A 23,533-nucleotide genomic window follows, 5' to 3' on the forward strand; every position below is an offset into this window, starting at 1 on the left:
GTCCCAACCGTCCGTGGGGCCCCCCGGGTGGCGCCGCCTGGCAGGGTACCCACGTTGTCGGAGGCGTGGGACCCCTGAAAATGTCGCGGTGGCGTCAAAACCCCCGCACCGGAGTAAGGGGCTGGGACCCTGGAGGGGGGAACTCTTGGTCCTCACTCCATGGGTGTATGCTGTCTCCCGGGAGTTACCCCGGGCCCCGACTGGGGATGTGACCGGTCATGTTTCCGGGCATCCCTGGTCGGGTGGGAGATACGCCGGACAGCAGAGCCCTGCCATGATAGCGGGATTAATTACAATGATGGACTTAAATAATCAAAACACGGCGATAACAAAAAACAAGGCTCCAAAAAGGAGTAACGGGAGCGGAGCGGAATACGGCAGAATAACAAGGTCGTCAAGCAGAGCATTGGCAATCTCCGTTGCATCTACGGTAAACATGGACGATGCATGCTCGGAGAGATCGAGCACGCCCACTTATAAGGACTGGCAAGCGGCCACTGGGAAATTCCCAGCCGTCAGACTGGAACGAGTCAGTCCAGCGGGAAGCCTCGCGTCGCTAAACGCGGAGAAATGCGAGAAGGGAGAGTCTCGCCCGGGAAGCGCCAATAGCACACGGCAAGCAAACAACGACTGCCAAGGAAGAGGCTCGTCCAATAAGGCCTATAACAAAAATACGGCCTACATGGACCTAACGGCAGAAGGGGAAGGAAACGGAAAGGGGATCCCAGAGATCCCTATCAAGAGGAAACAGGAAAGACCCGAATCCACGGGCGAGTACCACAAGCTACTCGAGAGAAAGGAGAGGGAAGAGATAGAGGCGAGGGAGAGAAGGGAGAGAGACATCCTCGACCCGAATGTCAAGTCGGACCTGACGGAAGTCCTACAGGGAGTTCCTGGAGGACATTAGGGACAGGGAGGCGGAGTATAGGAATCGGCCAATACCCGACCTGGAGGCATTGGCGGCCGAGCAGGCTACGGCCTTATACAAGGTTGCCGTGAGATCCGGCCAAATGAAAGGGACGCTTTTAAAAGGGACGAAGGATGCTGTAGCCAGTATGTGCGCGGCGACCACCGTTCTGGCGATCCGGGCGCAGAACCCATTGGACATCCCGGTTGACAGGCAGCTGGAGGATGTCAGGCGTCTGGTGGATAAGCTCAGGCACGAGAACCAGAACCTAGGGATCCTCCTCGAGAAGATGAAGAAGAAATAGAAAGCTTTCATCACAGGACGGGGAGAAGAACAATGGGAGGACTCAGGAACCTCGCAACCGTCCGTGGACGGGGAAACTCCTGAGCACAGGGACGACGAGACTCCGCTTCCACAACGACCAAGGAAGGAGGGAACCCAAACTAGGAGGGCCAGGGAAAGATGCGAGGAAGCCCCTCTTCTGTCTGTGGACAGGGAGGCCTCCCCACACCGAGAGAAACCAGGGATCTCGCTTCCGCACTTAAGCGGGGAGACCCCGGCCCCTCATGGAGGGAAGAGGAGGATATACTTATGGAGACGGAGGAGATTATCGAACCCTCCACTGAGGCGAACTTCCCGTTTGCGAACAATACGTTCCAGGCAACGAGCGGACCCGCAGAAGACGGAGGGGATAAACAGGAAAGACTCGTGGCGATGCTGGAGGGAGTCATAGAACGTCTACTGGACAAGCGTCTAGGAATCCCGGCAACGAGCCACGATGCATGAAAGAGGGAGAAGTTGCGAGGAATCACCGTACCGCAACCTTTTTTTTTTTTGCGCTGTGGAAACCTCATGGTACCACTCACCCCCCGGGTAGGGGATGAGGGTTAAGTGGGATTCCTTGTCCCCCATCATCGATTCACATGTGGATCGACGATGGGGTCCAAGACCTACCTCACTAAAACCACAGCGGGTGCCTTCACTGGCGTTTATGGGGATGGCAAGGATCTGCCGAGCATCTTGCCATCCCCTGGCCTTACCTATCTCAGGAGAGCATTCTCCCCGAGAGGAGGATACTCTCCCCCGCGAATTGGTCGTGCGGTCCTTTCTCGGTTGTGATGCAGGGGGGCACCGCCCCCACGTCACGCCCTCCAAAAGAGTTTGGGAGGCGGGATCACGGCTCGAGTGTTCCCGCTCGAGCCGCCACCCCCCTCCCCCGGAGCGAGGCTCCCTCTCCCTCCCTAAAGGGACGGGAGATTCGGCCAACGCTCCGGGGGCTCTTCTCCTGAGGGCTGCCCCCAGAAGGAGGGGAATCCTCACCGCAGGCAGTAGTGCCCTCCCACCGGCGCTCTATGGCACCGGTGAGAGAGCCGCCGCTGCCGCGTCCCTTCCCGGGGGGACCACGTGCAATGGGACCCAGTTTGTTTCTGGGCTCCTGTGATCCCCCGTGCCCCCAGGCAGCGGTTCCCTCCCTTTACGGGATTCGACCATCGGCCTGGGGCACCGCCGAGGCCCTCCCCTGGGGGAGGAATTTGGCAGGGGGTGGGGCGGCGGCGGATGCCGCCCGACCCCCGGCCACAGGGCTTACGCCGTGCGGACGCCAGCCGGGCGACACCCGCCCCCCCTGGACTGCTCCGCCCTATCGGGCCTCGTTACTTAACATCGGGCGAGGGTGACACCGCGCCCCTCGCCCAACCATTCCGCCCTTTCGGGCCTCCTTCTTCACAACCGGGCGAGGGGGCACCGCGCCCTTCGCCCAACCTCCCGTCTACAACTCCGCCCCCTCCGGGGGCGTCTTCTTCTCTTGCGACGGGGGGGTCCGCCTCCGCGTCCCCGCCTCGGCGGGCCGCCCCCGTCGCCGCCCCCTCTACCACGGGCACCCTCTCTCTCTCGCGTGCCCTCTCGGCCACTGCCCCCCGGGCCCGACCCGCCCCCGGCCCCCACCACGGCGGTTTCCTCGCCGAGGCAGCCAGGAGGGGTCGTCCCTCTCCTCCCGGGATTCAGGAGTGAGAGGGAGTCTCCCCCTCTTCCCCGTCGCTCCCGCACTTTTTCAGCCTCCTCCTTCTGCGTCATGACTTTGACGTAGGAGGAGACCGCCTCCCACGCTTCCTCGCTCCCGACCATCTTAGTGGTGATGGTCGGGAGCGACAGATCCTCCCCGATAATTTGGACAAGGACACGGCGCTCCTCTGCCCACGCCGGACAAAACTCCAGCGTGTGCTGCGGCGTGTCCCCGTCCTCCTCGCAGTGATGGCACCTCGTGGTGCGCTCCTTCCCTATCTTACACAGGTATTCGCCGAAACACCCATGTCCGGCGAACACCTGTGTATGGTGGAACGACATCCTGCCGTGAGACCTATCCACCCACTCGTCTAGCACCGGTCTCACGGCCCCGACGACTCTTCTTCCCGAGTTTGTTGGGGGGACATTTTCTAGGTAGTCCCCCCATTCCTCGATCATGCGTCGTCGAGCTTGCGTTCTGACGACGCCTCGGACCCTCTCAGTTACACTGAAGTTCATCCCACGGAGCTCCTTAATTCTTTCGTACACCCTTTTGTGGGTGCACGCCTGGAGCTACATGGGAGGCAATCCCGCCAGGGCCGAGGCAGCTGCATGCGAAACTGTGCAGTATCCGCGGACGACGCGAATGGCCACTCTCCGCTGGATTTGGCGGAGGACGTCTTTAATACGTCGCGTGGTCATTGCCTCGTCCGCCCACACTGGTGACCCGTAAAGGGTCACCGAGTTTACCACGTTCGCATACAGCTTCCGTACCCGATCGTCTGGCCCGCCAAGGTTGGGCAGCAAGCGGCTAAGTGCCGCCGCTACCCCATTGGCTTTTACTGCCAGACGATCAAAATGGTCGCCAAAACGCCAAGTTCCGTCCAGCCAGAGTCCTAAGTATTTAATACTCTGCCCGAGCTGGACGGGGATGCCGTCCACGATAACATGGGCCCCTGGTGGCTTCCCCCGAGAACCATTATGAAAATAAATGGCCTCGGTTTTATGGGGAGCCACCTTAAGGCCCAGGCCCTTAATGGATCGCACCACACCGGCCACCGCCAGGTCCGCCATTCTCTTCGCGTCCCCCCAGTCATTCCCCCCGGCCAGGACTATAGTGTTGTCTGCATAGCAGAGGGGCCCATGTTATCGTGGACGGCATCCCCGTCCAGCTGGGGCAGAGTATTAAATACTTAGGACTCTGGCTGGACGGAACTTGGCGTTTTGGCGACCATTTTGATCGTCTGCATAGCAAACGACACTACAGCCGGGGGGAGGGCAGAACGGAGCACACTGTCGTATGTGATGTTCCACAGCAGTGGGCCCAAAACTGACCCCTGTGGGACACCACACGATACCGCCCTTCCGTGTTGAGTACCGGTTTTATCCCGGTACTCCAGGCTTCTGTCTCGGAGGTAGGCCTTTAAGACATCCACGAGGTATGGAGGGGCGCCATGATCTATGAGGGCGTCCCTCACCTTTCCCCAGGGCAGGGTGTTAAACGCGTTGGTGATATCCAACGCGATGGCTATCACCACCCTGCCCTCGCTAGTTTCGGACTCCACGAGGTGGCGGACGCGTAAAATCGCGTCCGTTGTTGACCTGTTCTCGCGGAATCCGAACTGCTCCTCGTGGAGGTTCGGCCCCACTTCCCTCATCTGCCTGACGAGTCGGTCGGCAATAATTCACTCAAAAAGTTTACCGACCTCATCGAGCAGGCAGATGGGCCTGTACGCGGAAGGCGCTCCGTCCGTTCTGCCCCCTTTGGGGATAAGAACCAGATTGGCCTTACCCCTGACTGGGGGGAACTCCCCTGCTTTTAAGCAGTCCGTATACAGCCGCTTGATCGGCTCCGACAGGTGCGTCAAGGGATATAGCCAGACCCTCCCGGGAATGCCGTCTGGCCCCGGAGCTTTGTTACCCCGGGCTCTGAGCCTCTTGGCAATCCCGGCCAACTCGACACTGGACACATCATACTTCTCCTCCCACGCGACGGGTTCCCTTATATATAACTCGGGACCTATCGCACTGTGGGAAGAGGGTCGACAATATGTTATCTAACACATCTGTGTCCAGTGCCTCCGTCACAGGCGGCGTCCATCTTCGCAGCTTCTTCATCACTGCTTTGTATGGACGCCCCCAAGGGTCTGCATTGAGGTCCTGGTGTTGCTCGTCCCAAGACCTCGCCTTTGACTTTCTGATGGCGGCGCTCAGAGCATTACGTGATGTCCTGTAGTGCTCGAGCGCCTCTGCCATGCCCTCACCGTACCGCAACCTAGCGCCAAGGATGTCCCCCAACGAAGAGGAAGGGGGACAACAGTAAGGCGAAGAAAGGAGGCAAGGGCAAAGCGGCGACCACGCTAAACCCCCCGGCAAACCCGGGGAAAAGCGCGACCGCCAAGGCCTCTAAGAAGAAAGAGAAGGGGAAGGAAGTAACTGCAAATACAAAGCAGCAGCAATAGCTGGCCCCCAAGGCGAAACAGCAGCCGCAGGCTGCAAAGACTAAGCCGCAGGAGGACCAACAGGAATCGTGGGCCACAGTTGTAAGCAGGAAAACGGCCAGGACGGAAAAGCAGGTAGCCCAAAACACCACTCCGGCTGCCAAGAATGCAGGGAAGGAACAGGTTCCTCCAAAAGCTAACACGGAGACAAAGACCAGGAGGGAACCCAAAACGGCGGTAGTAACCGTCACGTGCCCTCCTGGTCACTATGAAGAGACAATGCGAGAGGTCCGCATGAAAGTAAACATCAGCGCCCTGGGTATTACCTCTGGGGTAAAGGTGAAGAGAGCCGTTACCGGGGCCCTCATATTTGAGGTCCCCGGCAAGGACAGTAGCGCATTGGCGGACAAGCTGGCCGTCAACCTCAAGAGAGCCTTCGCTGGAAGGAAAGACGTGAGGGTTGACAGGCCAACGAAGATGGCGGAGCTCCGCCTCAGAGGATTGGAGGAGTCGATCACCCCCTGGAGATAGCCACTGCCGTGGCACAAACCAGGGGGTGTGAAACTGAGGAGGTGAAAGTGGGGGCCGTAAGTATGTCCCCCAATGGAGTCAGCACAGCATGGGTTAGGTGCCCTCTTTCTGCGGCCAACAAAATAGTCGCCGCAGAAAAAATACAAATAGGTAGGGCTCTAGTCGGGGCACAACTGCTGGAAAACGGACCCCTCCAGTGCTTCAAGTGCCTGGAGTGAGGCCACGTCCGGCAGAGGTGCCCGAACACGGTGGATAGGAGCCGACAATGCTATCGTTGCGGCTCCGACGTACACGAGGCGAAAAACTGAAGGGAGAAGGTCCAGTGCCCGGTCTGCCGGGACAAAAATCTCCCTGCAAACTACCACTCCGGCGGGGAACCCTGCACATCAGTGCAGAAGGGGACGAGGGGGCTGGCCCTAAACCAATTAGGTAGGAGGACCCAGCCCACCCCCCTAGAGACAGCGAGGGAAGAAGCGAGGAGACCAACCCCCTCGAACAGCAGAGCCTCAACCCCTCTCCCCACAGAGAGAAGGAAGGCGAGTAGGGAGGACAACTCGTCAGCAGGCGGGAGCAAGAGACGCCGATTACGGGAGGATATAGACGACAGGAATTCCGTCTCCGAAATGGAGGCGGAACGAGAGGCAGACAACGAAGTGGAAGAGGATGACCTATAAAGTTATGCAGGTCAACCTTAATCACTCGGGAAGGGCGCAGGATCTCCTGTTGCAGATGATGGCACAGGAGAACTGCGGACTGGGGATCCTCTCGGAGCCGTACAAAGCTCGAGAGGGCCCCAGATGGGCCGTTAGCTTGGACGGCCAGGCGGCCATCCATTGGAGAAACGCCACGAACTCCCCACCCATGGAACCACACACCAAGGGAAGGGGATTCGTGGCGGTACTCTGGGGGCCCATCGTGGTGGTGTTTGTCTACATTCCACCCAGCCTGCAGCGCGAAGAATACGTGCGCAGGCTCTGGAAGGTGGGCAGACTAGTCAGGAGGCTCTCTCTCCACGTCCAGCAATTGTCGCGGGTGATTGCAACGCCAAATCTGGCGTCTGGGAATCCTCGCGACAGGACTGGAGGGGAAGCATAGTCCTGGACTGGGCGGCGGACTTTGGACTCGGCATAGTAAATAGAGGAGCGCAAAATACATGAGTCAGGATTCGAGGGGGTTTCATAGTTGATCTAACTTGGGCAAACCCCCTCGCGGAAAGACTAATAAGGGATTGGAGGGTAGCGGCGGAGAGGGAAACGCTCTCGGACGAATACATAGAATTCTCCGTCGCTGCCATCCCAAGGGAGACCAGAGTCCGCCGCAAGGAGAAGGAGCTGCAGCAGAAGCGATGGGCCCTCAGGAAATTGGACGGTGACGCCTTTATGACGTCAATCCACTGTGCCCTCATGGTCAAGGAGGACACAGTGAAAACGGGATTGGAGGAGAAGCTAAACTGGATCCTGGGCACTATGGAGGATGCGTGCGACGCCTCCATGCCCAGGTCCAAATTCCGGCCACCAAGGAGAGCCTATTGATGGTCGGAGGAAATAGCGGAGACAAGGAGAATGTTGGTCCGAGCAAAAAGGCGGGCCAACAGGAACCGAAATAGGGAAGGGCACGAGGAAAGGTGGGCAGAGTACAGGTCCCTAAGGGACGAACTCCGGAAGCTAATCCGTGCAGCCAAGGCGAGGTCATGGGGAGAGCTGCTCTCCTCTCTGGACAAGGGGACGGCCCTACAAGATGGTGCTTGTGAAGTTGAAGCAGGTGGCGTCTCCGATGACGGAGACAATGGATCCCCTCTTCGTCCAACAGGTGATACACACCTTGTTTCCCTCGATGGAAGATGGGCTAAACAACCCCATTCCTGAGAGGGAGACAGACTGGGACGAAGAGGACATGCACGTCACGAGAGGGGAGCTGAGGGACGTCGTCAGAAAGATCAAAAGTGCCAAGGCACCGGGTCCTGACGGCGTCCCTGGAAGAACGTGGCGCCTCGCCCATAAGGAGCTGCACGAGGAACTAAGGGGCCTGTACAATACGTGCCTAAGGGAGGGAAAGTTCCTCCCAGTTTGGAAGAAGGCTAATATAGTTCTTCTTTCAAAAGAGGGAAAGCCGCGGGACCAGCCTTCCGCGTACCGGCCGATATGCCTCTTGGACGAGGCGGGCAAAATGTTGGAGAGGATCGTGTGTGACCGCCTCGTCCGGCATTTGACTCGGGAGGGCTCGAATCTCAATGACGATTAGTACGGGTTTCGGGTCGGGCGCTCCACCATTGACGCGATCAAGAGAGTGCGCTCGATTTCAGAATCCGTCATGGAGGAGGGCGGGATGTTATTGGCTGTATCCTTGGATATATCCAATGCCTTTAACACCCTGCCCTGGCGACGGGTGGGAGTGGCGCTGGAGTATCACCAGGTGCCCTCCTACCTCCCACTCGATGGATGCCACCTTGTCGTGGTGAGTGGGCTCACCCATCTCGCTGTAGAGATGGGTGCTAAGAGCTTCCAGTACGCCATTTGCTGTACAGAAATGACTTCTTCGACCAGGATGGTCAGCGATGAACTCGGCGGGCCATGCCGGCGGGACTTGGTCCCGGTAGGACCACTCATGCCGGACGGGCCGTCGCGGGAGTTGACGTCCCGGGTAGGAGGTGTCCATGGGTTGGACGGGCCCCATAAGGACCCAGGTCCACCGTCCTGTCGCCGGGGCCGCTCGGACATATTCTGAGGCAGGGTCCGGTGACGCGAGAGGTATTTCCGGCCGGTCGGGACCGTTACCCTTTCCGAACCGATCGGTCGAAAAAGGCGCGTGCCCATGCGTTGGACTTCGTTCCCCAACGATGGGCGTGCTGGCCGCCACGGCGGGTAAGGCTGGGCCGGGGAGCGGCGATCCAACCCCAACCGTCCGTGGGGCCCCCCGGGTGGCGCCGCCCCGCGGAGTGTCCCTGTTGTCGGAGGCAGGGGACCCCTGAAAGCCGTATGGTGAGTAGGGTGCTCGGAGTCCAGTGGCGGGGGTGCGCGTATTCCCCACCGTCCTGCGACTTAAGCCAGCTCCCCGGAGATACCCGGGGCCCGGCTGGGGGATGATGCCGGTCATGTTTCGGGTCATCCCCTGGTCGGTGGGAGATACGCCGGCTGGCGGAGCTCCGCGGGGAACGTGGGATTATTAAAAAATGAATACCACTACCACGACTAAAACTACTTCTAAGAAGGGAGGCGTTACGCGCAGGAGGGCAGCTTCTGCCTCGAGGGCAGAAGAGAGCAGCAACACCTGCGGCGCGAGCAGCTCACAGGAGAGGGCGGAAGGAGGCAACGGCACCTGCACCAACAACGCAGGCGCGAGCTGCACGCAAGGGAATATACGCATACCGGTGTTATGCCTGCCACGCGTCGACTCCAAAGGCAGCCTCTCATCGGGATGCTCGGAGAGGGCTGCGAGTGAAGGAGGTCTCACCAGCTCGGAGAGGCGCAAGCGCCAAACCAAGCAGGAAAGAGCAGACGCACGAGACACCATGCGCGCGGAGAGAAGGGGGATCTCGGGATTGAAGGCGGAAATGGATGGGACGGGCCATGACAGCGACACCACCATCCAGATGGACCTCACCCCCGAAACCGAGAGGCCCATAGAGATATCTGAGAGCGAGGGTGAGGGACAGGACACGGAGTTCCCCTCCAACCCCGTTAAGAGTGGACGGGGGCGACCCACTACAACCAGGAAGTGGGACAAAAAGATGAAGAGGATGACCAAAGAAGCCGAAGAAGAGGAAGAGAGAAAGGAAGGAGAGATTCTCGACCCTCTCATTAAACCAGCGATGTCCAGGTCGTATAAGCAATTCCTGGACAGAATACAGGATAAGGAGGACGAGTTCGAGAACGCCACGATCTCGAACCTAGAGGCACTGGTGTCCGAGAAGGCGACTGACCTTTTCAAGGTAGCTGTCGGCTCGGGCATCATGAAGGGCTCGTTTATCAAAAGGACCAGGGAAGCCGCCGCGGACATGTGCGCGGCGGCCACCGTACTGGCCCTTAAGGCACAGAGCCCAAAAGAAGTGCCTCTAAATAAACAACTAGAGGACATACGCCGGCAGATGCAGCAGTTGCGTCTCGAGAACCAACAACTGCGGCAAATGCTGGAGGAAAGGAAGAAGAGATCCGAAAAGACACTTCAACTTATGGAAAGGGAAGAGGAAGCGGAAGAAATCACCCCTCCCAGGAAACCGCTCGGCGAAGAAGAATGTTCATTCGCCAAGAAGGAAAAGAGGACAAGAAAATGGGTCACCGGAACCTCGCTTCCATCCGGAGATGGGGAAGCCCCGACGACCCAAAGGACGACTGAGGAGGTCCTACATCCACCTACCGGTGGGGAGACCTCCCCGGTCAGGGAGGAAGAAATGATAGAGGACGATGAAATGGACATAGTCAGGGAAGAGGAGGAATTTGTGCACAAGGAGGAGGGTTTCCCTCCACTTGGACCCAGGGCTCCAGGAAGGGGGAAACCCGAAACCCTCCACATTGTCCAGGGAAGGACAGAAAGGATCATCCCTCTTGGAACAACCAAGAGGGAAGATGAGGAGCAAGAAAGAGAGAATCTTTCATCGCAAAGTTAAAGGGTATAGTGGAAAGAATCCTAGATAAAAGACTAGGAGTCCCTAACCCCTCCTTCAGAGAAAGAAAAGAGGCGGCCAAGATGCAGCAGCAGCAACAGCAGCAGCATCAACAGCCAAAGACGATTCCGCCTCTCACAACAGCAAAGGCTGCCAACAAGGCGTCCCCGGTCACTGAAAAGGCAGCCAAGGGAACTTCGACAAAGCCCTTAGTAAAGAGCGTCGAGGTTCCCAAAAAGAAGATAAGAGTTCTGCCCGTCACAACTCTGAACCCCCCCGCAGGACCCGCCACCACCCGAACTCCTGTAATGGGAAGGGCAAATGGCGGGGGCGGAAAGGGCAAAGGGCCGGAAACTGCAAAACAGAAAAGGGCAAAGCCACGCTGCCGTAAGGGAAGACGGCCGTCCCGCTGAAGGCGGAGCAGCAGCCGTCAACGTCAGCGACAGCGTGGACGGAGGTTGTGTCGCGCAGGGCCAAAAAGGCCCAGACGACGGAGAATGGGACGAAGACGGCAACAGCGGCAACACCAGCAACAGCCGCCAAGAAGGTCCCCGCAAAAAAGGAGGGAAAACAGCAGACATCTAAACAGAGGAAAGAACCCCAGATGGCTGCTGTCACCGTGACGTGCCCCCGGGTAGATACGAAGAGACTATTCGGGAGGCGCGTCAGAAAGTGAAGTTGGAGAGTCTCGGTATCTCCGGGGTAAAAATCCGGAGAGCCATTACCGGGGCTTTCGTGTTTGAAATGCTAGGCAAGGGCAGCCACAAACTGGCCGACAGGTTGGCGGCCAGCCTAAGGCAGGCCCTTGCCGGCAAAGATGGAGTCCGCGTCCAGCGGCCACAAAAGGAGGCGGAAATACGTATTCGGGAGCTCGACGAATCGATCGTGGCCCCAGAAGTATTGGAAGCGTTCGCCTGCGTAGGCGAGTGCGAGGAGGAAGAGATCCGTCTGGGGGACATCAAAAAGACCCCAGGTGGAATAGGGGTAATACGGGTTCGCTGCCCGCTAAAAGCAGCGAAAAAAATCATGGGCACTGCCCAAATAAAAATTGGTTGGGCGCGTAGAGCTCCTTGAATCGCACCCCCTCCAATGCTACAAATGCCTGGAGGGAGGGCATGTACGCGCGCGGTGCTCGAACAATGAGAGGAGATGCTACCGCTGCGGTCAAGAGGGACACAGCCGCTCAATGCGCGGCTGTAGTGAAATGCCCGGTGTGCAGCGACAGAGGACTGCCCGCGAACCATCGTACGGGCAGCAAGTCGTGCACACCGGTGCATAAAGGCAAGAGAGGGATCCCACTCAACCGCGTGGTGGCGGGCCCCTCTATCTCAACAGCGGCCGCCCCTGCGCCAAAGAAGAAAGGCGCAGCGGAATCGGCCGCCAATAAAAAGGAGGAGAAGAAGACACCCCTCCACAGAAGCTCCTAGTCAAGAAGAGCCCAAAGAGAGGAGAACTCCGCGGGAGCGCTCAAAGAGGATAGAGGAGGAGAAACTTCCCGCAGGCGGGAATAAAAAACAACGCCTGCGGGAAGACTTAAGAGAAAAATACCCCGCCGCTATGGAAATAGCGGCCGAACCAGAGGTCACGGGGACGGTCCAGGATGGCCTGTAAAGTATTGCAGGCCAACCTCAACCATGCGAGGGACGCCCAGAACCTCTTCGTACATAACTTGGCGGAGAGGGACTGCGGCTTGGGGATTGTAGCCGAGCCGTACCGAGTACCCGAGAAACCAAACTGGGTACAAAGTACGGACGGCCTGGCTGCGATCACACGAAGGAACGCGTCAACGTCTCCCCCGCTAGAATTCATAAAGGCGGGGGAGGGATACGTGATGGCCCAGTGGGGGCCCATCGTAGTTGTGGGCGTGTACCTCTCGCCCAACCTCGACAAGAGAACCTACTGCGAGAGGCTACACGCCCTTGAGAGGCATATTATAAGTCGTCACCCCGCCCCTGTTATAATAGCGGGGGACTTCAACGCCAAGTTTGGCGTTTGGGGTTCCCCACGAAATGACTGGCGGGGTGACGAGCTCCTGGAGGTGGCGGCAAGATGCGATCTCGCCCCTGTAACTACGGGTGTAACACGGGGAGCGAGAACACTTGTGTAAGAATGCGGGGCGGGTCCATCGTGGACCTTACCTGGGTGACCCGCCCCGCACAAAAGTTGGTTCGCGGGTGGAGGGTACTAACGGAGGCGGAAACCCTATCAGACCACAGGTACATAGGGTTCTCCGTCACCGCCCTCACCCACGAGGTTGGAGCGTCGCTGACTTCGGGAGAATGCCTCTCATAGATGGGCCCTACGTAAGCTAGACCAAGACGCGTTCCTGTCCACGGTTGAGGCCGTCCTTATGACGGAATGTGAAGAACTCAAGGGGGACCTGGACGAGCATCGGGCATGGCTGCAGAAAACGATGGAGAAAGCGTGCAACGCAATCATGTCCAAGGTAAAGACCAGGTCTCCAAGGAAGGCTTATTGGTGGTCGGAGGATATCGCCGAGCTCCGGCGAGCCTCCGATCACGCAAGGAGAAACCTAAGGAGAAGGAAACGGTTCGCGCAGTCGGACCCCGAGGGCTACGAGGACGCGTGGGACGCGTACCGTCATAGACGGGACGCCTTACGCGTTCTCATAAGGAAGTCAAAAGCCCAGGCCTGGAAGGAGCTGCTCTCCTCCCTGGATGGGGACCCGTGGGGACGTCCCTACCGGATGGTTCTCAACAAACGCCGGGGAGGGACGCCCCCGCTAACGGAGTCACTTGACCCCTAATTTGTAGGTCGAGTCGTCGACATCTTATTCCCGCGCATAGAGGAAGAGGAAAACCCCATTCCTGCGCGGGAGTGGGTGTGGGACGGCGAGATTATGGGGGTCACGGGAGGAGAACTTCGGGACGCCGTCAGGAAAATCAAGAACGGGAAGGCTCCCAGTCCTGACGTCCACGGTAAGGCCTGGGCTTTAGCCCATCGGGGTCTAGCCAAGCCCATGCGGCACTTCTACAACGAGTGTTTCCGCATGGGCAGATTCCCACGAGAATGGAAGGAGGCGAACATCGTCCTTCTTCCTAAGCAGGGCAAGCCGAGGGATTCCCCCTCGGCTTATAGGCCAATATGCCTGTTGGACGAGGCGGGCAAGATCTTAGAAAGAATCATAGCTGACCGCCTCGTCTACCATCTGTCCCGGGAGGGTCCCAATCTGAACGAGGAACAATACGGCTTCCGCGTCGGGCGGTCGACGATCGACGCAATCTTGCGCGTCCACTCGATCGTGGAAACCGTCACGGAGGGGGGCGGGGTGTTGTTGGCGGTGTCCCTGGACATCTCCAACGCGTTCAACACCCTGCCCTGGAGCCGGGTCGGGGAGGCCCTTATGTACCATAGGGTACCCCCGTACCTGGTCACCATTTTCGGCGACTACTTTCGGGATAGGATATTGGCCTTACGGCCAATGGTGGGATGGAAACGCCGAAGAGCGACAATGTCGGATGACATGCGGGGTTCTACAGGGATCCGTGTTAGGGCCCCTAATGTGGAACCTCGCTTACGACATCGTTCTTCGGACGGCCCTGCCCCCCGGCTGACACGCCATCTGCTATGCAGATGACACGCTGGTGATGGCCGGGGGAAATTCGTGGGAAGAGGCAACTGCGCGAGCCAATTTGGCGGTGGCTCGTGTCGTGCGACTCATATCACAGATCAGGCTCAAAGTGGCGCCCCAAAAATCTGAGGCTGTGTTTATGCACAACGGCTCTCATGGGGCGCCGCCGAAAGCCCAGATCTTGGTAGGTGACACCTCAGTGGAAGTGGGGACCCATATGAAATATCTGGGTCTCCACCTGGATGGAAAATGGAGTTTCGGCGAACACTTTCGTCAAATTTCCCTGAGAGTAGAAGGGGCTGCGATGGCGTTATGTCGGCTGCTGCCCAATCTCGGGGGCCCTGACGAGAGTGTTCGTTGTCTATATGCCGCCACCGTCCATTCTATGTTGATGTACGGGGCCCCGGTATGGGCGGAAAAGCTGGACACCACCCGCAAAGCTAAAAACGCCATGCACCAATTGCAAAGGCGGGTGGCGAACAGAATCTGCCGGGGCTACCGTACAGTCAGCTGGACGGCTGTGGGGGTACTCTCCGGAGTACCCTCTGCGGATATTGCTCGCCCAAATGCACGCCGAAGTATATCGGCGTACAAGAGCGTGCCAACGGACGGGCATTCCGGTAACGGACGGTGTTCGACGGGCCCTGAGGGTCCATACCCGGCGGGCGCTGATTCGGGAGTGGACCGAGAATCTTCTCGATCCGAGACTACCTGGTCAGCGCACCGTCGGGGCCATCCAGCCCTGTCTATCAGAATGGCTAGACGGGGCCAAGGGAGGTGTCACCTATCGGATGACTCAGGTGCTCAAAGGCCACGGATGTTTTGGCGAGTACCTGTGTCGAATCCAAAAGGAGCGCACGGCACGATGCTATCACTGCGGCCACGAGAGTGACAGCGCCCAGCACACACTTGAAGACTGTGCTGCCTGGGCGGCTGAGAGAACAGGGTTCGTGGCCGCAGTTGGGAGGGGTCTGTCACTGCCGGCAGTTGTCAAGTCTGCAGTGACAGATGAAGAACCATGGAAGGGGTTCTCCTTCTGCGAAAGTGTAATGAGGCAGAAGGAGGAGGCCGAAAGAGAGAGGGAGAGGAGTGGAAGGAGAAGACGTTCCTTTGAGCGGGCGGAGGAGGAGGGAGAGAGCAGTGAGGAGGAACCCCCTCCACAACCACGAAGAGGGAGACTCACCCGCCACCCCGGGGTCAATATTGAATCGGGATGAGGTTTTCGGGGGTGGACCCGAGACGCCTAAGTCTTGGTTTCCTCCCCCGACCTCTCGGGAATTGGGAGCGGGGGCGGGTAGGCTACGCTTCGGCGTGGCATGCTCGCCCGAATCCCTCAAAACGGGCAGCCTCCTCGGTTGTGGCCCTAACCCCCGTGGGAGATCATCGGGGGTGGTCACTATCGGGGGGCCGGGGGGGCTGGGTCCCTTCCCGGCCCCCGGGGCGCGCGGCCTCCTCCTTGGACGGAGAAGCAGGAGGAGGTGCCCTCTTATCGGGAGCCACAAGGCACCGGGGGGAGGACATCACCGCTGTAAAGAAGACTCTCCTCCCTCAGAAGAGTCCTCTGGTGAGGGCCTCCGGGGTTGACTGCCGAATCCAATCCCCCCCTTGGGGGTGGAGGGAGCACCAATCTTGGTGGCGGGGGGCCCCGACTCGAGCGGGAAAACTCGAGCCGTGACCCCGCCCCCCAAACTTTCCTTGGGAGGGCGCGACGTGGGATCGGTGTCGTCCCGCGTCGCAATCGCGAAGTCCGCACGATGGCGGAGAGGAGGGTCACTCCCGTGACCCTCCGCCGAGAAGGAAAAGGCGGGGGGGTGCGGAGTAGGCATGAGGTTCCAGCACCCTTCGCACCCTCCACCTAAACGCCCGAGAAGACACCCGCAGTGCTTTTAGTGCGGTAACCTTTCGTACCTTATCACGGGAAAAACTGCGGTTTTTCCTTGTGATAAGGGAAAGGAGTCCCACATAACTCTCGACCTCTACCCCGGGGGGCGAGGGTACCTCTAAGAGGTTTTCACTGTGAAAAAAAGGTGCCCTCCTACCTGATCGCCGTGATTCGGGACTACTTCCGGGACAGGAGGCTTATCTACTACGATCGGGACGCGGTAAGGACCGAAAGAGTAATGTCGGGTGGTGTTCCACAGGGATCTGTATTAGGTCCGCTCCTGTGGAACATCACCTATGACGTGGTCCTGCGGACAGCCCTCCCCTCCGGCTGCCAGATCATCTGTTACGCAGATGACACATTGATTCTGGCCGGAGAGAGAAACTGGAGGGAGGCAATTGCGAGGGCGAATCTCGCGACGGCGAGAGTCATAAGTACGATAAGAGCGGTAGGGCTCAAGGTGGCGCCCCATAAGACGGAAGCCACGTTCTTCCACAACGGAAGACATGGGGCGCCACCGAAAGTCAGTATTATGGTGGCAGGCACCCCGATCTAGGTGGCGACCCATCTCAAATACTTGGGTCTCCATCTCGACAGCTGCTGGACGTTCGACGAGCATTTTAAGCAGATCTCTCCCAGGGTGGAGAGAGCGGCCATGGCTCTAGGTCGCCTCCTGCTAAACCTGGGGGGCCTGTGGAGAGTGCTCGCCGACTATACGCCGGTACCATCCACGCCATGCTGCTGTACGGTGCACCCATATGGGCGGAGAGGGTGGTGACCACTCGGCGCCTAAGGGACGCCCTAAGGCAACTACAGCGCCGAGTGGCCAACCGTATTTGTAGGGGGTACCGTACGGTAAGCTGGACGGCAGTGGGGGTGCTCTCCGGAGTACCCTCTATAGAACTCCTCGCCCGTATGTACGCTGAGGTGTATAACTGGGTAAAAGAGCTGCAGCGGAAGGGGATTCTTCTAACGGACGGTATGCGGCGTACTGTGAGGGGCAAGCTCGACGAGTCCTTATAGAAAGATGGAAGGGCTTGCTGGAAGACTCCAGCTTGCCCGGCCAAAGGACCGTCGAGGCGGTACGACCTCACTTGGACCAGTGGCTGGATCGAGGAAGGGGCGGGGTGACCTATCGGATGACCCAGATATTCACCGCCCATGATTGCTTCGGTGAATAACTGGGTCGAATAGGGAAGGAGCGCACAACCCGGTGCCATCACTGCGGCCACGAGCGCGACACAGCGGAGCACACATTAATGGAAACGAGAGTACGGACGCATCTCGACCACGTCAGCCTGCCACATCGTATCCGCGTACTATGACGCGTCTACGCGGAAAATTTCTTCTCGCTGGAGCGTGCAATTTCTCCACGAGTAGCTGCTTTTCAGAGGTGTTTGATCGAGACATATTTATGATAATGTGATAGAATTTCACGTACAGTTCTCTATGTATCTTTTGATGTAGTCTGCGTTACAACCATTTTATCCAGCGTTAATAATAGCGCTTACATATTCCTTTCGAGCCTGATTATTTTTTTCTCAATTTCTTTCTGTTGATCCCCCAAAGCTTGACACTCGCTTCGACATATCGTTTGTTGGCTGCATCATTATCATCTTCCGGTTGCGCTACACGTCGTATCTTGCGCGACCTTGCGTTATAGCCGGGGACTGTTAGACACAGAGTGTTATCGCGCACGTAATTTCTTAGTAATCCATTCCATTGATAATATGAATTATTATTCGATGTTCCAAGTGATAATCCAAATTTATTAATCGACATTTCGATACCACTAATATTGACAGACTGACTCGTATCGTGGATGTATAGCTTATTTTATAATAATACCAGCTTCGTAAAGTTCCTCGATAATCGACAATATTTCATTGCCATGAGCATTGTTGCCGGCTTGACGTGAAGCTTCGAGCAATCGCAGACGATCTACCAACTCGTTGGGATCGTTCCAATGCACGTAATCAATCTTATTATTGTTTAAGGTCATATCACGCGGTATACCTTTTCCAGATTTTTATCAGAGAATAATGGTGCGATTATATATTTATATTTGTATGCCTTGTTACCTAATACTGGCTGATTCACATTACCATTTCGTCTGTGCGCATTTGTTCTTATTAATATACTTTTGTAGTTCTGCAAGTCATTCGCAGTATATATTTCATCGTCGGGAATTCTCTTGAAAACCAACTCGTAAAGACCTGCTGTTCCAACATATTTTGATCCATCGATAATTATATTATCATTTTTATCCACATCGAAATTTTTATTACCGAGCGTCATACCTTTGTCGATAAACCTTTAACACCGTATACGTAATCCATCTTGGAATTTTTATCTTGATTCAATATAGCTGCCACATATTTTTGAGCAAGTGGACCCAGGTGATTTCGCAATGAATTTTGACCATGTTTGTAATGAATGTTGAATTGATGTCACAAGCAATTCAGGTGAAGTCTTGAAAATTTCCTCGATAGACGTCTTATCATGCAATAATTGCCTTGGCTGTACATCTTGTATAGGAGTAGAAGTAGTTGCATCCAATAATTGTTGCATTCGCCTGCTTTTTATTCGCTTTGGAGTAGAAGTTATACCGCTCAATGATATATTTGATCGCTTTGTTTTAAACTCTTTTTTCTCTCCGAGCATACTCGATGGTTCAATCTTTTCTTCACCAGACTCAACCGACTATATTTTCAACAAGCTGTTTCAGAGGTTCAGAGATTGGTTTAAAATGCCTCTCCAATGCATCGTCCTCCTCTATTTTACAAGTTTTCAAGAAACGATATTTTTTACGGATTGAATCGCTCGTTTTCGCAATCTCTCTCACAATTTTTCATGATCGTTGTTCATCATGTTGCAATTTAGAAGTTGCTCGATCAATGCATCGAAAGCGACTAATTGCTTTGCGGTATTGCAAATTTATTAAATTCTTTTCGGTATCGTCCATTAGTCAGCGGACTGTCCTTGTCAATCGACGCGAATCCATATTTATGTTGCCAACATTTCTGACAAAAAGCGCGAAAATTAGAGATATATCTGTATTTACATGATCGTTGTACACATGTTTCAAGTTTGTCCCGTCTTGTTTAAATAAAATTAATAAGTTTGCATTGTCACGTACAAGATGCTTGGGTATCTTGGCATACGTGTGACAAAGATAGAAACAGTCGACGCTCGAGTGTCGTCCCATTGCAAAGTAGTCTCTTATCATATCTTGCTTGTCGCATGCCACGTCATCAAAGATAAAAATGGAATTCGGAAACGCCTCGCTCGATGGAATAACATCAATATTATTAGAGAATGTAAAATAACCAATTTCTTCTATCGGTGATAGCAAATTTTCCAAATATTGATATTTCGGTTGTTGAAGCGATTTCGAGTAAACGTACATGTTCTCGAAGCGAACACCGTACGGGCTTTTTATCAAACTAATCAACACGTTAGTTTTATCACAATTCGAAGGACCGCACATGATACCGCGTATAGTATTTGGTAGCATGTTTCCATGTCTGCGTATTTCTTTCTCCGACATTAACCGCGTTTTGTCGTCGAAATTTGTAACTTTGATTATCGTCGCTTTGCGCACGAACCGCATGTTTTCTCTCGAATGAATGAATGAGTCATGGAGGGTCTATTTATAGCGATGCATCGGATCAAAACCGCTCAGTATCCAAAATGTTGCTCTACCTGTCGGTTAAAAGCGATATTCTCAAGCTTACTGTCGAGCAATTACAATTTATCCCCAAGATTGTTTTACTGCAAAACTTTGTTGATTACATGGAACAATTGTGGGGCAAGCTTTCCGAACATATAAAGGTTGATTCAGAGGTTCAACAATATCGTTGATGCATGCGACATTATAATTTGCCGTGGCAACGAACATAATCGACAATCCAGCGCCGTTGATAAAAGATTGTGGCGAATGTCAAAGAAACTAGGTAGCGGTCTCCTTAATCGCGCGATAAACGCACTTCCTATCGAATTACATATTTCCGGTTATCAGTTTTGTGGTCCGGGGACTCGATTGGAAAAGCGACTGGCTAGAGGCGATCGAGGCATTAATCTATTGGATGCCGCGTGTCGCGAGCACGACATTGCATATTCTCGAAGCAACGACCTCAGCGAACGACACGTTGCCGATAATATACTCGCTGCGAGAGCGCGAAAACGTGTTATCGCGCGAGATTCAACTCTTGGTGAAAGAGCAGCTGCTACAGCTGTTTGGGCGACTATGAAAGCAAAGACAAAATTCGGTATGGGGATAAAAACAAAAAAATCGTTGAAAAAGAAGAAGAAACGAATACTGCCTGTAGCAAAACGAGGTGGTATCTTGCCAATTTTGCCACTGTTGGGAGTTCTCGGTTCGTTGGCCGGCGGAGCAGCTGGAGTCGCAAAGGTTGTGAATGATAGCAAGGCTGCGCAACGTCAGCTCGAAGAGATGCAGCGTCATAATCGCACCATGGAAGGCTGCGGAGTTTATCTCGCTCCATACAAGCGTGCACAAGCGACAGGGATTCTTAATTAAAAAAAAAACGTCAAAAAAAAGCTAAAAATTTCTGTGGGTTTAACAACTAATGTGTAATTGGAACAATTGGCAAAACGTATGCGTATACCATTCTTCAGAGGTGTTTTCATGCGCAATAATTTACCGATAAACGGTGTGCGACAAAATGAGAGCAGTATCGTCAATTTGGATGACGTTGATGATCCCGGTACTCATTGGGTAGCATATGTAAAGAGGGGAAATCGAGCAATATATTTCGATAGTTTTGGTAATCTACGACCACCCAAAGAATTGGTGCAATATTTAAATGTTACGAAAATAGAATACAATCACACATCCTATCAAAAATATAATCAGAATAATTGTGGACAATTGTGTTTACGATTTCTTCAAACGACTGATATAAAGCCTGTCAATCCATCATTACGATTCAGTTTGACAACATGTCGCTCACACTAACGTTGACAGGCAAAAGTAGCGTTCTCGCTGTAAGCTACTTTCCAGCTATAGATTTATCGAATGGTGATTACGAGCTCGGTTTAACAGACTTTGAAACTTATCATACGATACCGAATGTGAATTCTAAGAATAATAAATTACTTTGATAACGATGACAAGGAAATTACGATACCCGAGGGATCATACGAATTACAAGCTATAGATGAGTATCTGAGACGTGCAATTTCACAATATCCTTCCAATAAAGAGCAGAATGAAGATACAATAGTGCTTCGCGCCAATCATAATACTCTAAAGAGCGAAATCAAATGCATCTATAGAATAAACTTTAATAAACCATACAATATAGGATCGCTATTGGGATTCTCGTCGAATCGTATATTGCAACCTCAAAAATGGCATGATTCGGATTTACCTATAAATATTATTAGTGTGAATATTATTCGTATAGAATGTAGCGTCACCACTGGTGCGTACAGTAATGACAAGCGCGTACACACGATACATGAATTTTCACCGAGCGTGCCGCCAGGATATAAGATATCGGAAACACCTGCACAGATCATTTATCTCCCAATCGTCGTACGGAGCATTACTGATTTAACGATACGTATTGTTGATCAAGAAGTACGATTGTTGGATTTTCGAGGAGAGGAAATTACTGTAAGATTGCACGTACGGCGTCGACAAAATTAGCGTGTGATGCTTGTGCTAAATGATACGGAGCACGTGAGAGACAATAATTTTACGAGGGACATTACGAGGGACATTACTTTTGTGAGAGCAGCTGCGGCGGCGGCAGTGAGCGATAATAATCAGAGATCTCGTTACACTAAAAAGAAGCTCAACGCATTGAATCGCGAATTTTTAAAATCATTGGGATTCATCGTACGAAAAGATGATTGACATTTTGAATATTGGTGGTGAGCCAGATCGTATCGTCAAGGTTGAGACACATACATACAATCCATATGCCAACACATCGCTTGGACATAGCGACGAGATACGGATACCTATACACCACCAGGATTTGTACACGTTGCCGTGCGAAAGTTTTTTGTATGTTGAGGGAAAGTTGATGACATCTAAAATAGATGCAAATGAAACGATGATATTAACAAATAATTGTGTTGCGTTTATGTTTGATGAAATTCGATATGAACTCAATGGTGTGGAGATTGATCGCAACAGAAACGTTGGAATAACTTCAACGATGAAAAATTATGTTTCTTTAACAACCGAGAGAAGTAAAATCATGAAGAATGCTGGATGGGATATGACACATAATGGGTCATGTAACGAAATTTGTATGTTCAACTTTTGCGTGCCGCTCAACATGCTATTGGGATTTTGCGAAGATTACAAGCGAGTTGTGATTAACGCTCGCCACGAATTAATTTTGATACGTTCGCGCAACGACAACAATTGTCTGTATGGACGTGCGGAAGCTGATATTGTATTGATCAAGATACAATGGCGTATGTCGCATGTAATATTGAACGAAATCATTAAACTATCCTTGTTACGAGCATTGGAAAGCGGGCGATTCTTAAACACGAGTTTTCACTCTTGGGATCTGTACGAATTTCCGCTGTTACATAGTACGACCAAGCATTCGTGGACTGTGAAAACCGCCTCTCAGCTGGAAAAGCTGCGATATGTGATCTTTGCAGACTGGTAAAAAGAATGTTATGACAAAAGATAATACTACATTCGATCATTGTAAATTAGCCAACGTTAAGTTATATCTAAACTCGGAATCTTATCCCTACGATGATTTAAATTTAGATTTCGATAAAAACAGATGGTCGATTCTGTATGATATGTACTCTCGTTTTCGCAAATCTGATTACGGGTGTGATATTGAGAATGTGTTAACTATCGCAAAATTGCTACATTGCGGTCCTCTCGCAGTTATTGATTGTTCGCGACAAAATGAATCTGTCAAAAATTTTACCGTGGACGTGAGAATAAAATTTGAATGTAAGGAAGATGTACCGGCAAATACTACCGCCTATTGTCTATTTGCACGATCGTGTTGTTGACTATTGTCCGTTCACCAACATAGTTCGTAAAATTACTTAACCAGCATTTATCCTCCGATATAAAAGATTGAGATTTTTGACAATCGATATCAGTCGTCCAATATTCTTGCAACAATATGGTTGTACCAACGTTTGTGGATCTACAAGGATTTATTTTCAATAAACGGTTAATTGTGAAGGTAGCGGCGATCCTGAGAAGAGGATTCATTGTTTCACATTATTTTTTCACATGTCCTGTACCATCGGGTGTGCTCATAAAATCGGAGAGACGTCAAGCCTCATGGTTGACTCGAAATCATCATGGATTGCAATGGGAAGATGGAAACGTTCCATACGGCATGGCTCAGCGTTTGATTACAACAGCTATCGCTGATATGATAGAAGAAGAAGAAGAGTCATTCTCTCTCGTGTACGTAAAAGGATATGAAAAGCGAGAATGGTTGAACGATATAATGAACGATGCAAGAAACGGTTTCATTATTGAGACCTTGGATACAAACTACAAAGATATTCCTATCTTAAACAACTTAGATACTACCTATAGCCTACGTTG

The 23,533-nt window shown here is 53.6% G+C and overlaps 3 protein-coding genes across 3 annotated transcripts; 2 read left to right on the forward strand and 1 right to left on the reverse strand.

The window, feature by feature from the left end:
• Window positions 1-3,481: 3,481 nt before the first annotated feature.
• On the reverse strand, window positions 3,482-3,982 carry LOC145947284 (uncharacterized). Its single transcript, XM_083057092.1, has one exon. It carries the CDS (start codon window positions 3,980-3,982, stop codon window positions 3,482-3,484), a length of 501 nt encoding a protein of 166 aa, XP_082913218.1.
• A 2,561-nt stretch (window positions 3,983-6,543) lies between these two features.
• On the forward strand, window positions 6,544-7,412 carry LOC145947285 (uncharacterized). The gene is made up of 2 exons (XM_083057093.1): window positions 6,544-6,935; window positions 7,043-7,412. Exons 1-2 carry the CDS (start codon window positions 6,544-6,546, stop codon window positions 7,410-7,412), a joined length of 762 nt encoding a protein of 253 aa, XP_082913219.1.
• A 4,668-nt stretch (window positions 7,413-12,080) lies between these two features.
• On the forward strand, window positions 12,081-13,247 carry LOC145947286 (uncharacterized). Its single transcript, XM_083057094.1, has 2 exons — window positions 12,081-12,583; window positions 12,773-13,247. Exons 1-2 carry the CDS (start codon window positions 12,081-12,083, stop codon window positions 13,245-13,247), a joined length of 978 nt encoding a protein of 325 aa, XP_082913220.1.
• The last annotated feature ends 10,286 nt before the right edge of the window (window positions 13,248-23,533 follow it).

This window comes from Prenolepis imparis, unplaced genomic scaffold, assembly GCF_030444845.1.
Source record: "Prenolepis imparis isolate NDT839.2.m4 unplaced genomic scaffold, iyPreImpa1.0 SCAF_60, whole genome shotgun sequence".
In the NCBI taxonomy this organism is placed as follows: domain Eukaryota; kingdom Metazoa; phylum Arthropoda; class Insecta; order Hymenoptera; family Formicidae; genus Prenolepis; species Prenolepis imparis.

Bases quoted from the DNA above. Each gene is read 5' to 3' on its own strand.
- LOC145947286 (XM_083057094.1), top strand. From the start codon at position 12,081: ATGGCCTGTAAAGTATTGCAGGCCAACCTCAACCATGCGAGGGACGCC. The intron at 12,584-12,772 runs GTAAGAATGCGG...TGCCTCTCATAG, and splicing joins CGGGGAGCGAGAACACTTGT to ATGGGCCCTACGTAAGCTAG.
- LOC145947285 (XM_083057093.1), top strand. From the start codon at position 6,544: ATGACCTATAAAGTTATGCAGGTCAACCTTAATCACTCGGGAAGGGCG. The intron at 6,936-7,042 runs GTCTGGGAATCC...TACATGAGTCAG, and splicing joins ATTGCAACGCCAAATCTGGC to GATTCGAGGGGGTTTCATAG.
- LOC145947284 (XM_083057092.1), bottom strand. From the start codon at position 3,982: ATGGCGGACCTGGCGGTGGCCGGTGTGGTGCGATCCATTAAGGGCCTG.